A 15,993-nucleotide genomic window follows, 5' to 3' on the forward strand; every position below is an offset into this window, starting at 1 on the left:
AGACAGCAGATGGCAGGAGAAAAGTAGAATGGGCTGAACCTAACTTCTCTCCCTCAAAACACCAATTAATAAAGTCATCTTTGTTGGCCCCTGGAGAGCCTGACTGAAGAGACACTCCTGCCGAGTGCGTCGTGCTGATTCAGGTCCCACTGCATAGAAACAGGGGTAGGAAATAAAGTTCCTGTGTAGCCCTCACAAATCACATTTCTCTCTAAGTTCATAGCTATAATCATTTCTGTTGCTTTTTAATTACAGGGAGTACTTTGACACTATTTCTTCATTTCAGAGCAGAAGGCTTTTGACTTCCTGAACAGATGGATGGCAAACAAACTTGATGTTGTTGTTGCGGGACTGGAGTAAGAGAATGGTTTTTGTTTGTTTGTTTTTGGTTGCTGTGATTTTTTGCCTTCACCAAGTATAGGTCTGATTTCCAAATCAAGTCAGTTATGCCTCAGATAGATTTTTTTTTCAATTAATGTATTTTATTTGTCATCATTGCAACACAGACCATTCCTCAAAGGGGTCCAGTATCTCATTATTCTCCTTTGATCGAAGGAATTTCTGAGTGACACCCCAGGGTGAGCATTTTTGGAAAAGACTATTGCTCTAGACACATAAAACTCAGGTCCCATAAGGCCCTAATTATGCCCCAAGTAACTTAGCTAGATAGGAAGAAGTGAATAAACCATTACATGTTGGGATGGTAGGCTGTATTGGGGCTAATAATAGAATGCTTTATGTTAGAATAATTCTTGTTTAGAAGTAATAGAGGAAGTAAAGTTTGGGAACAACTGAGAATTTTAAGCCACTCTTATGGAAAGTGACCTTACATTCTGTATTTTTCTAGAGCATACCAGAATGTCTTAGGACAGGTCAGTGTTTTTTCACTCATGCTGGTATAATCTGGATTTCTGAAGCCAACATTCTCAGGAGGAATTTTTTTCTTCCCCCCTTCCTTGGTCCATAGTAACAAAAGCATATTTAGAGACTGCTAATCCAACAGTTCTTAGATGACATAGGGACATAGTTGTGACATTTGTGTTGTTGGTGGTGGTATTTTAGGTGGAAGCTATGGAAGTTTAGAGAGAAAACTTAGTTAAAAAAATGATCTAAACAGTAATTGCAGTCATTGTCGTTACGGTTACTTATAGTACAAGGAAGAACTTCTGTTTTCAGGGATATTTCTAATTTATAATGTTAGGATATTTTTCTTTCTACCTCCATAGCTTTTGAAGTAATCTAAATCTTATAGATTTTAAATCTGTTTTAATAGTGATACTTTGTGCCTGGCTTATATAGTCTATCAAATCCTTATGATTTGTTCTTTTCTCTGAAAAGTTTAAATGTGCTGCAGTTAAGGTAATAGATACGAACATCTTTTTGGTACATACCTATGTTTAAATTATACTTTGTTTAGGATTTTCTAAGTACAAGTTATAAAAATTTAAGAATCATCTCACCAACATTTAATGTTAAGTACAGATATTTACAAATTTTAGCATTCTGAAGAACAAAAAAGAAAAAGTTAGCCCTGAGAACAGATTAATAGAAGTACTCTCCTGTTTTTACTGATTCATGTATATGGGAGGGGAAATCCATTTCTATCCATTAAAGGAATGATGTGATAGTTTACTGTACAAATGAATTTACCAGAAACAAGCAAGCTCTCTAGCGTATCTAAATATTATTTATATTTCAAAAATTTTATCTAGAATCAACTCCTGGGCATTATCCATGATGAAGCATGTGCATTGCCAGTGTGTAGAATTTTTATCTAATGACTTTGAAAAAAATAGGACACTTGCCTAGAGTATGCTCTCAGATCGGCTGCCTTCAAAAACCCATGGTGCTATTTTTTTTTTTTAATGCTTCGATGGCTTGTTATATTTAGAATATAGTATAAGCTATAGAGCATCTCCAATCCAAAATGTACTTGGACTACAATTTATGCTTATATTCTCAGGGAGTTTATAACACTCTCCTTACTCCTCACAGGCAATGTCATTCTTGGACCTTAGAAACAAGGTTGAAAACCTTAATACCAATTTTTAGTCTTTCATATAAGAAATTAGCAAAGAACTCAGTTTTGGTATTTCGAAGATTAAACTAGAGAGTGTGGTGTTAAATTGCATCCATTTGGTATTTGAAAGCTACATGCACAGATACAGCCATAAATGGTACTTTCAAAAATTATTTACATAAATTGTTCTTTTTTAAAGGTATAGACTAGCTCCTCAACACTACTTTCCTGCTCAGTTTGAAGATAGCATCACTGCAGTCAAGTTTTTTCTTCAGGATAAAATTCTTACAAAATATGCACTGGATCCAACCTGAATCTGTGTTTTAGGAGACAGTGCTGGGGACACCTTAGCAGCGGCAGTCACTCAACAGGTACATTATATCTCTTTATACTGGGAGATGGAGATCAAAGCTCATTTTTTTTCCATGCAGACACCCAGTTCTTCTAGCACCATTCGTTGAAAAGACCATCCTTTCTCATTAGATTACAATAATGCTTGAGTCTAAAGTCAATTGACCATAATGTGACTATTTCTGACTTCTCTCTTCTGTTCCATTGATCTATATGTCTATCCTTATGCTAATACTATGCTGACTTCAACTTTGTTCTTTTTTTCAAAATTGTTTCTAGTGTTGCATGTCTTTTCCATAAAAATTTTAGGATATTTTGTCAGTTTCTAAAAAAGAAAGGCTAATAGAATTTTGATTGGTATTGCATGATATCTATAAATTTGGGGAGGCTTGACATCTTACTATTATTGAGACTTCCAATTAATGCATAAGGTCCTCTTCAATTTCCTCAGAAATAGTTTACTTTTTTAGTATTGAAGTCTTGCAAATCTTTTCTCAAATTTATTCCTGAGTTATTTTGGAAAAATTTCATCTACAATAATATTTTCCAAACGTTTATTGACAGTATATAGGAATACATTTCATTTTTACTTTGGTGTTTCCAATCATATCCTTGAAAGTTTCACTTATAAATTCTAGGTTTTTTTTTTTTTTAATTTTCTAGGATTTTCTACACAAACAATCATATCTTCTGTAACCAGAGACAGTTTTAATTCCTCCTTTCCTATCTTTATGCTTTGATTTTCCCTTGTTAATTAGTGTACTGGCTAAGGCTACCACGACATTATTGATTATAATTACCTTGCTCTAGATCTTAGCAGGACTTTGTTCACACTTCACTAATAAACATCTGAAGAATTTTCCTAGTTGGCTTTTGTCAGAGTGAAAGTCCCTTCTATTCCTAGTTTGCTGACAGTTTTTGCATAAATGGGTATTGAATTAGTTATATGTTTTTAATGCATCTATTGAAATGATGATGTGATTTTTCTCCTTTATTCCTTCAATGTGGTAAGTTATAGCAATTGACTTTCAGATCTTAAACAACTCTTGTAGTATTCCAGGCATGAGCCTCACTTGGTTATGGTGAATTGAAATTTTAATATATTGTTGGTTTTCACGTCCTAAAATCAAAAATTTTGTGGCTTTTGAGGGATTTATTCCTATTTATTAAAAATTTTTTGTCAGGTTTTGAGATAAGTGTTTTATTGGCCTCATTATATCATTTGGGAAGTTTACCAACTCCTCCCTGAAAAGAGAAATTCTTTCCTCTTAAATTTGAAAATAAAATACTCAGGGTTGGAGTACTTGAAGGAAGATTATACACATATGTTTATATTTTATATAAACATATACACATGCAAATATATATATACACACACATGTATATACACATATGCATAAACCTATATATGTAAGCCAATCTGTGACATCACATACACATACACATACAGAGCCCTAGTGTGGAGCCAGGACGGCAGTGGTAGCAAAGCCCCACCTTTGGCTGTGCACCTTGGGCCTCCCTTCAACTCAAGATGCTCCAGTTTGATCCCCTTCATACTTAGAGTTCTATATAAATTTTCTCAGGGGAAAAAAATAGAAAAGAGAATTTCATTGCCCGCCCCCCAAAATTTTGCAAACCATTAAACTTGTTGATTCCTGAGATCTCTTCCAATCTGAACTAATTTGCAATATATTTGAAATAATATGTCACTTATTAGAAGGATCTTGCTGCGTTGGGGTAGGAAGTGTGATAGAGAATGAAAGTTGAAACTCTCTCTTCCTTGTGATTATTATACCAATTACTATGCCAAGTCACACAGCAATCTGATCTCGATCTTTACCTAAAACTGGTTTTGTGTCTGAGGAGATTCTGAAAACTGTTGAACAATTACCCAGTAATGATCAAGCAACACCTTGCAACACGTATAATTCCTCTCTGCAGATTGTAATATTTGCTTGGCTTTGTAAGTGAAGAAAGCTTTTGAAATGACAATTAGATGTAGTCATAGAGACTTATAAAAATCTGAAGACCTGCCTTATAGCTTTCCAGCAGGGCAATCCTAAATATTAACACAGCTACCAAAAACAAATGCAATTCTCAGTAAACTTTGTAGGGCGGTACACAGTTTTTCTTGAAGTGAATTAAAATTTGACATTATTCTAATCTTTGAATTAATTAATTATTCGAGAAGATAATATCTCTTTAACTTTCTTATCTATCTGTTCAAAGAGATTGCTACAGCTAGAAATAGTGCATCACAACTGGGTATGCTTAAATAACATAAAAGCATGATTTCCTTTACCCTTTCTTGTTTATTTTTATGACCATACTTTAACTTACTCATTCTTCATTGTCTGCTAACCTTTCTACACGAGACATTTTAATCAAAAAGTTTTACTCCCTGTACTAGGATTATTTTTGATCTGGGTCATCAGAATGAACTTCTACATTATAATATATTATAAAGCTTTTTTATTTTTCAAAGTCTCATCATTCTGTGTTTAATAGTATGTTACAGATTTATGGCCTGAAAAACTCAGTTTCAATAAGAATATACCACTGAGAGATCACCATTTTTCTGTGTACTCTGAGAAGACTTCAAGAGGGCATATTAGATTTGTTTTTCCTATATGGATACAAAAAGGTGACTCATTGTTTCATATAAAATTCACAATATAAAAAGATGTTCTCCTGGATTAGGAGGGCAAATAGAGTCTTACATAATTTTCTTTTGTGGACCTTTTCCATTTTTCAATTATATTCCCATTATTAAAAGGCAATGACTGTTACTACAATTTTGAGATTTTTTGGTAACATTATATAATGTGTCCTAAAATCACTAATGTTGCTTGCCTGTTACAATGATCTGGATGGTCAGTATAGTCAAGGAAACTTTTTATTTTAAAGGAATCTATACATTGTTTTTTATTTATTTAATATAAATATCTTTTTCATTTTAGAAAATAGTATGAATTGATTTGATATTTTGAAGTAATTTATTAAGTTCCCTCTGTTCAATTTTTAAAAACTATGTGTTTCAATATAGGTAATTTAAAAAAGAAGCTCTGATATAAGATATCTGTATGTATTAAAGTTTATACTTTTGGCTTTTCTAAATATACCATTCCTACTAATTTGGATCATTTGTCATAAGGTGGTAATGTGGGCTGTGATCTGATTTAAAACAATTTTTTTATGGTCACATATGATCTTACATGTTTGACGCTTCTTTAAAAATATTTAAAAATTTTTCCTTACAAAACAGTCTTAATAGTACATATTAATCAGAAACTGTAATTAATGATGACACTTTGTTGACTGACATTTAGCACTCTTGTTACTGCCATTTTTGTTTTTTTATCACCATGTGATCACAATATCTAAGTGTTGCACCGACTACCTGAAGCCCATTGAAAGCAGAAACATTTGTCCTCTTACTTTGAATCTTGCATCACCATTGTTCTGGAAGCTTCTATTCATCTGTCCTAATCAAATCAAGATGAACTGCAGAAGCCACTGTGTAGTCCCAGGATGGTGTCTGTCATCATTTGTTAGCCTTGAACTGAGTAACCCTCTCCTAAGACTGGGAGAGATTCCTCAACTCTTCTATTACGGGTGAATTAGCAAAATCTCTTTTTCTCCTTAAATCCATCAAGTGGAACACATGTCAAGGGAACATCCTGGTTTCAGGAAAAGATGTATCTCAGTAAGATTGCTAGATTAAATAAAAGATTGGCTAACATCCTCAGGTCTGTAAAACCAAAACACCTTTATGAATAGAGAAAGTTAAGCCTGACATTTTTAAGGCTTTGAAATCATTACCTTTTAACTTTTGAAAGCTGTTCACCTCTACATTGTGATGACAAAGTTGTCTTACTCTAAAGTGACAAATAAAGTTCAGTTTGGCAGGTAAGAAAGCTGTTTTGTCCCATCCTGACATGAGCCATTTAACCATCATAATTTTATTTTTTTTTAGATATGAGTTTTATTCCTCATCAGTGGGAATGATATTCACAGTTATGATGTAATTAATTTGCCACTAACTTATATGTTTGCCTTGTAAGAGATGAATGAACTATAGCTGTTTCAAGGCCACAGAATTTTAAATTCCAGTTCATGTATGATTATGTTAAGGATATTTTTAATGAGGATTATTTTCCTTAAGAAGCTAGTTTTGCTTTTTTTTTTTTTTTTTTTTTAACATGGAAGCTTAAGGATAAGAGGCATTTATATTAGCCAGATAAAGAATAATATGTAAAGAATTTCTATTTCCCTGTCTCTGTCTCTCTTTCCTTGGTCTCCCTCTCTCGTCTAAGAGACCTCCAGCTTGAAATTAGTTTTGATTCACATGTTCATTGTTGTCTATTGCCTATAAATTAAAATATATTTTCTTAAAGAAATAATGGCAAAATGCTGAACAATCATCGACAGAAAGACACTGAAACTCACCAAAGAAGACACACCACCTCCAGGGACAAAGGAGAAGCCTCAATGAGATGGTAGGAGGGGTGCAATCACATTAACATCAAATCCCATAAATGCTGGGTGAGTGACTCACAGACTGGGGAACAGTTATACTGCAGAAGTCCACCCACTAAAGTGAGGGTTCTGAGCCCCATGTTAGGCTTCCCAACCTGGGAGTCCAGCAATGGGAGGAGGGATCCCCAGAGAATCAGACTTTGAAAGCCAGAGGGACTTGATTGCAAGACCTCCACAGGACTGGGGGAAACAGAGACTCCACTCTTGGAGGGCACACAAAACAGTGTGCTCACCAGGACCCAGGGGGAAGGAGCAGTGGCCCCATAGGAGACTGAACCAGATCTACCTGCTGGTGTTGGAGGGTTGACTGCAGAGGTGTGGGGCAGCTGTGGCTCACTGAGGAGACAGGGGCACTGGCAGCAGGGGTTCTGGGAAGTGCTCATTGGCGTGAACCCTCCCAGAGTCCACCAGTAGCCCCACCAAAGAGCCCGTAGTCTCCAGTGCTAAGTAGCCTCGGACCAAACAACCAACAAGGTGTGAACACAGCCCCACCCATCAGCAGACAAGCAGATTAAAGTTTTATTGAGCTCTGCCCACCAAATTGGATTAAAGTCTTACTGAGCTCTGCCCACCTCGCCCTACCCACCATCAGTCCCTCCCATCAGGAAGCATGCACAAGCCTCTTAGATAGCTTCCTCCACAAGAAGGCAGACAGCAGGATCAAGCAGTATGAGCAGTGTTTCGTCTTGTGGAACTGAAAACCACAGCCACAGAAAGACAGAGAAAATGAAAAAGCAGAGGACTTTGTACCAGATGAAGGGACAGGACAAAACCTCAGAAAAACAACTAAATGAAGAAGACATAGGCACCCTTACAAAAAAAGAATTCAGAATAATGATGGTGAAGATGATCCAGGACTTTGAAAAAAGACTGGATGCAAAGATCGAAAAGTTTACCAAAGACCTAGAAGAATTAAAGAGCAAACAAACAGAGATATGCAACACAATAACAGAAATGAAAAATACACTAGAAGGAACCAACAGCAGATTAACTGAGGTAGAAGGGCGAATAAGTGACCTGGAAGACAGAATGGTGATAATCACTGATGCAGAAAAAATAAGGAAAAAAGAATGAAAAGAACTGAAGACAGCCTGGATACCTTTGGGAAAATGTTAAACGTGCCAATATTTGCATTATAGGGGTCCTAGAAGGAGAAGAGAGAGAGAAATGACCTGAGAAAATATTGGAAGAGATTATCGTTGAAAACTTCCCTAACATGGGAAAGGAAATAGCTACCCAAGTCCAGGAAGTGCAGAGAGTCCCAGGCAGGATAAACCCAAGGAGAAGCACACCAAGACATATAGTAGTCCAACTGACAAAAATTAAAGACAGAGAAAAGTTATTAAAAGCAACAAGGGAAAAACGACAAATAACATACAAGGGAACTCCCATAAGGGTAACAGCTGATTTCTCAGCAGAAACTCTGCAGGCCAGAAGGGAGTGGCATGATGTATTTAAAGTGATGAAAGGGAAGAAACTACAACCAAAAATACTCTACCCAGCAAGGATCTCATTCAGACTCGATGGAGAAATCCAAAGCTTTACAGACAAGCAACAGCTAAGAGAATTCAGCACCACCAAACCAGCCCTACAACAAATGCTAAAGGAACTTCTCTAAGCAGGAAACATAAGAGAAGAAAAGGACCTACAGAAACAACAACAAAACAATTAAGAAAATGGTAATGGGAACATACATATCGATAGTTACCTTGAATGTAAATGCACTAAAGGCACCAACCAAAAGACACGGACTGGCTGAATGGATACAAAAACAAGACCCATATATATGCTGTCTCCAAGAGACCCACTTCAGACCTAGGGACACATACAGACGGAAAGTGAGGGGATAGAAAAAGATATTCCATGCGGATGAAAATCAAAAGAAAGCTGGAGTGGCAATAGTCATATCAGATAAAATAGACTTTACAATAAAAAATGTTACAAGAGACAAGAAAGGACATTACATAAAGATCAAGGGATCCATCCAAGAAGAGGAGATAACAATTATAAATATATATGCACCCAGTATAGGAGCACCTCCATACCTAAGGCAAATGCTAACAACTATGAAAGAGGAAATGCAAGGCAGAAAGAGAGACACAGATGTAGAGAACAAACACATGGACACCAAGTAGGGAAAGCAGGGAGGGTTGGGGGGGAATGAACTGGGAGACTGGGATACCAAATTGTAGACTCTAAATGTATGCTGTTTATTGTCTGTTAACTGTATCTCAATAAAAGTTCTTAAAAAAAAAAAAAAGAAAGAATGGGGACTTCCTAGGTGGCGCTGTGGTTAAGAATCCGCCTGTTAATGCTGGGGAAACGGAATCGAGCCCTACTCTGGGAAGATTCTACATGCCAGAGAGCAACTATGCCTGTGCGCCATAACTACTGAGCCTGTGTTTTAGAGCCCATGAGCCACAACTATTGAGCCTGTGCACCTAGAGCCCGTGCTCCGCAACAAGAGAAGCCACTACAATGAGGAGCCCCATGCACCACAATGAAGAGTAGCCCCTGCTCACCGCAACTAGAGAAAGCCCGTGTGCAGCAACGAAGACCCAATTCAGCCAATAAATAAATATAATTAATTAATTAATTAAAAAAAAAGAAATAATGGATAATGGCTACCAGATATGCACTTCTTTTAAATCCTGTCTTATCTCTGAAACCAACAGACAAATCAACCAACCAACCATCAGACACAATTCCTCTGTGTATGTTTACACATTTACTGTCTTCTTTCATTTCTTTTACCATGTCCTCTGGGTTCCTTGCCTCCCACCTCCCACCTCTCCAGGGATCTTTTTCTAAAAGTTGTTTTTTTTCTTTACGGTATCTTCAAAATCTCTAACTTCATTTGTTCTTTCACTTCAGCATATAATCCTATTTAGGCTTTCTCATCTTAAAATCAAAACAAAAAGACAAAGATAATAAGCCTTTCGTAACTGTTCATCTAATCTTCTGGATAAATTGTTGGGTTCCTTTAATATCAGTTTCAATGACAATAAGAAGTATAGTTAGCATTTACTGAGTACTTACTGTCCCATCATTACCTTTCTTTTTGTATCCAACTTCAATTAAAAGCAAATTATACTCTTTTTCTACATACTCATATACCCTCCTCAGATCATCACTTTGTGTTCTGTCCTGGCCATTCCTTTTTATTTGCTGTGGCTAAGTGTGTCAATCATCTTTGTTTTCTAAATCCAAGGGCATTTTTGTTGTTGTTCTTTTCATCATTTAAAACTCTCGCCAGCTTCTGTCTTAGAAAATGCTTTCTTCCAATGAGGTCTGTAGAAGCACTCTCCTTTTTCCCCTCTTACTTCTCTTTCATTCAGCTTCATGTGAGATGAACTCCTTCTCTTTAAATCTGGTATTTTCAGCGCTGAACCCTTGATCATTCTTTCATCCCATACTCTTCCTGAGCTCCCGGCTTCAGCTCTGATTCATGCTGAAGGCTCTCAAATCCATGCCTTCCATTGAAACCACTGTCATGAGCTCAAAACCCATGTATCCAAATAGATTTCTCCACCTGGCTGTTGCATAAGCTCCTGAAACTCCTCCAGGCAAACCTCTTCTGTATCACCTCTACATTACCTGAAGCAGTTTATACACAGTTACAGTATAGGGATTATCATATTATTTGTTTCATGTGTATATTCCCAGTTAGACTCTAAGTGTTTTGCAATCTGGAACAATACTTTTTATTTTTTTTTCTTCTTCTTCTTCTTTTTTAACAATGTTTTAAAAAAAATTCTTTATGTTTCCAAACCCTGGCAGCAACCTGTCTTCTCCCTCCACCCTTCAGAATAACCCAGGGTTTGAACTCCTCCTCTCTTCAACCTGTTTTATCTGATTAGCTACTTCCCTTAACCTGTCCCATTGCGCAACAGAAAACAATCTCACAGGTAATCCTCAATACGTCTTTGTAGAAAAAAATCTAGGGATTAAATAAAGACACTGCTCTGTGCACTGCTGGAACAGGTAGCAAGTGCTTGCTCATTTTGGAAATCAGGCTGGCTTTTTACTTGCCTGAGAAGAGTGTGGGTGGATTCATTTTGTCCCCTCCCTGTTCATGTAGTCACTGTTTGTTTCTTTCGCTTGGTCTGAAAAAATGAAAGAAGTCCATAAGTGTTGTATCAGAGGAAAGGAGGAAAGTATAGTGAGTGATGAGGTTAGAAAGGTTGGTGGGGCAAGTCATGAAAGGGCCTTGTGAGGCTTGTTTCCTTCACTCCAAGGGCACAAGGAAGTCACTGAAAAGTTTCAATCACATTGGTGTTTAACAAAAATAACTCTTGTTACAAAATGGAGAGTAGAATAAATGAAGAGATAATACTGGAAGAGCCTGAGACTGTGTATGGAGGAATGGGGGTCCCGCTGAGCCCAGTCTTCCAATCAGCTCACCAGAATACACCAGGTGACTCTAGTCAATACCATGTGAAGCACCTGAATAATCCCGCCAAATTCTACTTGAATTTCTGGCTGAAAGTATCATGAAATATAATAAAGTGCATTTTGTTTTAAAAAACAAAAACAAACAAACAAACAAACAAACAAAATGGAGAGTAGATTGGAAAGTGGGAAAGGAAAGTATATGGAAAGAATTGCAATACTTTGAGCAAGAAACCGAGTGTCGTGGATTAGGATAGTGGCAGTGGGCATGGAGAAAAATGGATGAATTAGTAAAATAAAAAGAAGTGGAACTGACAGGCCTGGGGAACTACAGCACTGAGCTTGGGGGATGATAAATAAAACTAATTTCGAGGTGGATGTCTCTTGGATGAGAGAGGGGCTCGGGGAAGTGGATTTGAGTGTTTTGTGATATATACAAGAGGAAATTCAATATAAAACACTAAGCAGAATGTCTTGCTTGTAGTACATGCTCATTGAATATTAGTTATCATGATTTCTCAAGCAGTAGGTGGGTTCCGATCCAAAGTGAACTTCTGGGAGCTAGGCTTGTGTCTAAAAGTGGAGGTGGGGCTGGTGAAAACTGTGTGTTCTAGAGAAATAAGGGATATGAAAATAGGAGAGAATTGGGTAAGGACCAGAGTAAGCTAGAGATTGAAATGGTGAAAAGAAGCAGCATATGACAGTGCTCTTCCGTTGTACAATAATACTTACACATGGTTGGGGGGAGGGTATGTTTTTCAGCAGCCTTCTGTGGTTTGAGCCACGGTTTATACAGGTGTTAAGATGTTTGTCTGGTTCAGACAATACTTCTGCCTCCTCAAACACAAATGGAGCTAGGCCAATATATCCTATGCTTTGCCTGCTCAAAGATCAACAAATGTTTTCTGAAGCATTCCAAAGATAAATTGTTGGGTTCCTTTAACATTTGTTTCAATGACAATAAGTAGTGTAGTTAGCATTTACTGGGTACTTACTGTATGCCCAGAAGTGTACTATGAATGCTTTCTCTCACCCCCACAAAAACCATATGCCATACTTCCTATTGTTATATCAATATTAGGGATCAGGAAACTGAGGGTTTACAAGTTTAAGTAACTTGTCCAAGGTCATAGAGCTAATATGTTGTAAATCCAGGACTCAGACCCAGATATGAAAATCTTAACTGTTGAGCAACATTGATTTCAGACTCCTCTTTCCCAATTGGCTGGGCATTGCACCCGGACATGGGTCACCATGAACCCGGCACCTTTGAGTCACATGCTCTGTTTCACTGTCCTACTTCTAGAACATAAATGGGAGGTGAGATTCTTGGGAATAATAAGCAGCAGGAAAGGACAGGATGAATCCATAAGGAAGAGAGTAAGTTAGTCATCTTGGGCTCTTTAAAGGGCCCCGCCTTAGTCCATTTGAGCTGCTATAACAATACCAGTGACAAGGTTGCTTATAAATAACAGAAACTTATTTCACATAGTTCTGGGGGTTGGGTGGGGGCCCTCTCCCAGCTCATAGGTTTCTCACTGTATCCTCACATGACGGGAGGAGAGCTAGCTCTTTGAGGCCTCTTTTATAAGGGTATTAGTCCCATTCACCAGGGGTTCCACCTCATAACCTAATCACTTCTCAAATGCTACCTACTCACACCATCACCTTGGTCATTAGATTTTCAATATATGAATTTTGGAAGCACATAAACATTTAGACTATAGCAGGCCTGGTGTAGGAGTCCTCCAGTTTCCAGTATGGTTTGAACATGTGTCCTCGAATGAGACTGAAGGGCCTCTCATGTTGGGATTCCTTCATTATTGTCCATAGTTCATCCAGATACTCACTGACTATCTGTGTTTTGGGAAAATTGTGTGTAGTGTGGGGGTGGGGTAGGTCAATAGTGAGGAAAATTAGTCAGTGGTGTTGGGGGGGGCAAGCACAGTTGTTCTAAAGCTGGGTGCACAGGGTTGAAAATTAGCAGATTTGCTAAGTTTGGTGAACAAGAAGACATCAGCAATGTAGGAACACCACAAGCCAATGTGTTTTGCATCCATCCATCCTTCTGTGAATGACAGGCAGTGGATAAGTTGCTATGGATGTGCAGAGCTTTGGATAGATAACACACTCCCAAACCAGCAGTCGAAATGGAAGGGACTTTTGTGAACCAATGGGTTGAGAGGGACAGTGGGTGGTGAGGGATTCAGTTGCAGGGACTGCAATATAGCCCATTGGCAGGGGAACCTACCATTCTTTAGGACGGTGCCATGCCCTAGTACATGATCTCAGGACATTTGGCGAGTGGGAGAGGATTTAGTAATGCTTCAGACAGCCTGCAGCAGGCTTGATACCAGGCGCAACTGTTCATGACAGACAACTGCTTTGAGTGGGCTTCAAAGCAGTTGAGTTGATAGACTGATACAGGCCTCTCTGGGCAAGGCAGAAAGTCATGGATCATTCCTTCTCTGACTTTGTGACCAACCACCCCTCAGCCATGACTCCCAACTCCTGCGAGTTGGTTGTGAACAAAGATATTGATGCAGGAGTGAAAATGGCGCTGACCCACATGTCCCTCCAAGCTTTCTGCCACAATTTAGACGTCTTTTATGAACAGGTCCCAGAGTTTGCTCTCAAACATGGAGACTGAGGAGATCAGTCTTTACCATGATGCTAATAAACTACTCTCATAATGACAATAATATCAGTGGCAAGGCCTATAACTTGAAAAATTAGAGATTCAAATTAGGTAGTTTATTAAATGAGCGACAGAGTGAATAATTTATACAGGGGAATTTTACTTTCAATATCATAAATTTAGGATTAATGGTGTTTAAGTATATAAGGTTTAAATGCATCATATCCCTTGTGTTCTCACTGGAATAATGTTAATTACTTAAAAAAATTAAGAGCAAAAATGGGCTTTCTTGAACATCTTCCATAATCATTTAACTACTGATTACCCAAAGGTCTTTATTTTACTGAAAAAGTAATAAAAAGTGGAGAGAAAAGATGGCGGCGAAGTAGAGAGACGTGGAGTGCATCCCTCTCCACAGATGCGTTGGGAATGCACAGAAGGACGCAGTCATTCCCACAGAGAACCAGCTGAACACCAGCAGACGGCCTCAGACACCAGAAAGGGCTGCGGGGAGCCCGACATAGCCAATAGGTAGGCATCTACGACGGCTCAAAGACGGTGAAGCGGCGGAGCTGTGGCAGACGGGAGGGAGTGAGAAACATACGGAGGGTCCACAGTGCAGCTCAGCGTTCCCGGACCGAGACATTGATCCGCGGCTGAACGGCGGGTCCGGGAGCGGGAGCGTGGGAACCGGAGAGCTGGTTCAGGGGGAGAAACATTGTTGCCGGTAGGGTGACGGACCGAGAGGACAGGAGGGAGGAGGTCCGCGGAGAGGAGAGGAGTGCCCGTCCCTGAGAGCTGCCCGGCCATGATGGCGGCTGGAGGCTGCAGGCTCCCGGGCGGGGGGAGGAGCCTCGCGCATAGCCTCTCCCTCTCTTTTGGCGCCTCTGCAACAGGCAGTGGAGAGATGCCCCTGGGCCACCTAAGGCGCTCAGGGAGAACAAGTACCCTCAGGCACTCGGGCGGGGCTAGATTAAAACTCCTTGCAACGCCAGCAGCAGGGAAGCTGCCGAGAGAAAAAAAAAAAAAAAAACCAACAACAGCATCAAAAAGAAAAAAACCCCAAGAGAGGCCCAACTCTAAGACTTTCTGTGTACGCCTGAGCCACCAGCGTCCCTCTGCAACAGGCACCTCCAAGCCTGACTGAAACAACATTGCGCCACTGCTCACTTACTCCCAGGAGAAGGAGCCACTATTGTACCCTCTCCCTCCCCACACACCAACGCTTACAGACGAACAATAAAGGAACCTCTGCTGGTCACAGAATAACACAAAAAAACCCAAGGCAAGGAGAAGGACACTTACAGCTGAGACGCTAAGGAAACAGAAATAGTAGTATCAATACCTATTGAACTGGTCCATTCTGGGATCAGTTCTGGATTTTTTTTTTTCTTTTTCTCTCTCTCTCTCTTTTTTTTTCTTTATTAAATACGATCTTAGCCCTAAGGGATCTACAAGTTTTATAACATAATTTTTTAATGATATTTTTTATTCTTTTTTTTTTTTTTTGCCTTTTTATATACTTCTATATCTAGCTAAGTTTTTGGTAGTACGGACAATATATCTCTCATACTTTCCTTTCATCCCTATCTTTTATACATTTCTATTCCTTTCTTTTTATTTGCATGTTTCCAACCACATTACGCTCTTCTGTTCCCCTTTCTTCCAGCCATTTTAAGTTTATTTTATCTTAACATACTTATAAGCAACACTATCGGTCTGCTCAGACTCCTTGCTCTATTCTCCAGATGACGCACTGCCTTGGTATTTAATATTAGGCTTTTGTCTTTATCTTAGTTCTTAGTACAGTTGTCTAATTACATTCTGAGAATCTCCATTCTCTCTGGTGGTACTCTAGCTCTTTTCTATATTTGATCCTAGCTTACAAAATCTCCCTGGATTGATGTTTGTATGTGTAGGGTGTTATTTGTTTGTTTTTGCTTTTGTCTCTGATTTGTTCTGTTTCAGTTGTCAATTTCTGTTGGGTTTCTCTTTGAATATCTGATAGCACACTGGGGTTCTGTCAGGTCTTTCTAGAGCCTTATGTCCTAAC

At 38.6% G+C, this 15,993-nt stretch overlaps 1 protein-coding gene across 1 annotated transcript in view; it reads left to right on the forward strand.

Moving 5' to 3' along the window:
- AADACL2 (arylacetamide deacetylase like 2) overlaps window positions 1-15,993 on the forward strand; it is a 32,052-nt gene that overhangs the window by 7,388 nt on the left and 8,671 nt on the right. Inside the window, 2 exon segments of the mRNA XM_057737801.1 lie at window positions 287-356; window positions 2,220-2,391. Of these exon segments, the coding sequence (XP_057593784.1) occupies window positions 287-356; window positions 2,220-2,391 (242 nt within the window).

The sequence above is a fragment of the Hippopotamus amphibius genome, chromosome 6 (genome assembly GCF_030028045.1).
Source record: "Hippopotamus amphibius kiboko isolate mHipAmp2 chromosome 6, mHipAmp2.hap2, whole genome shotgun sequence".
NCBI lineage: Eukaryota > Metazoa > Chordata > Mammalia > Artiodactyla > Hippopotamidae > Hippopotamus > Hippopotamus amphibius.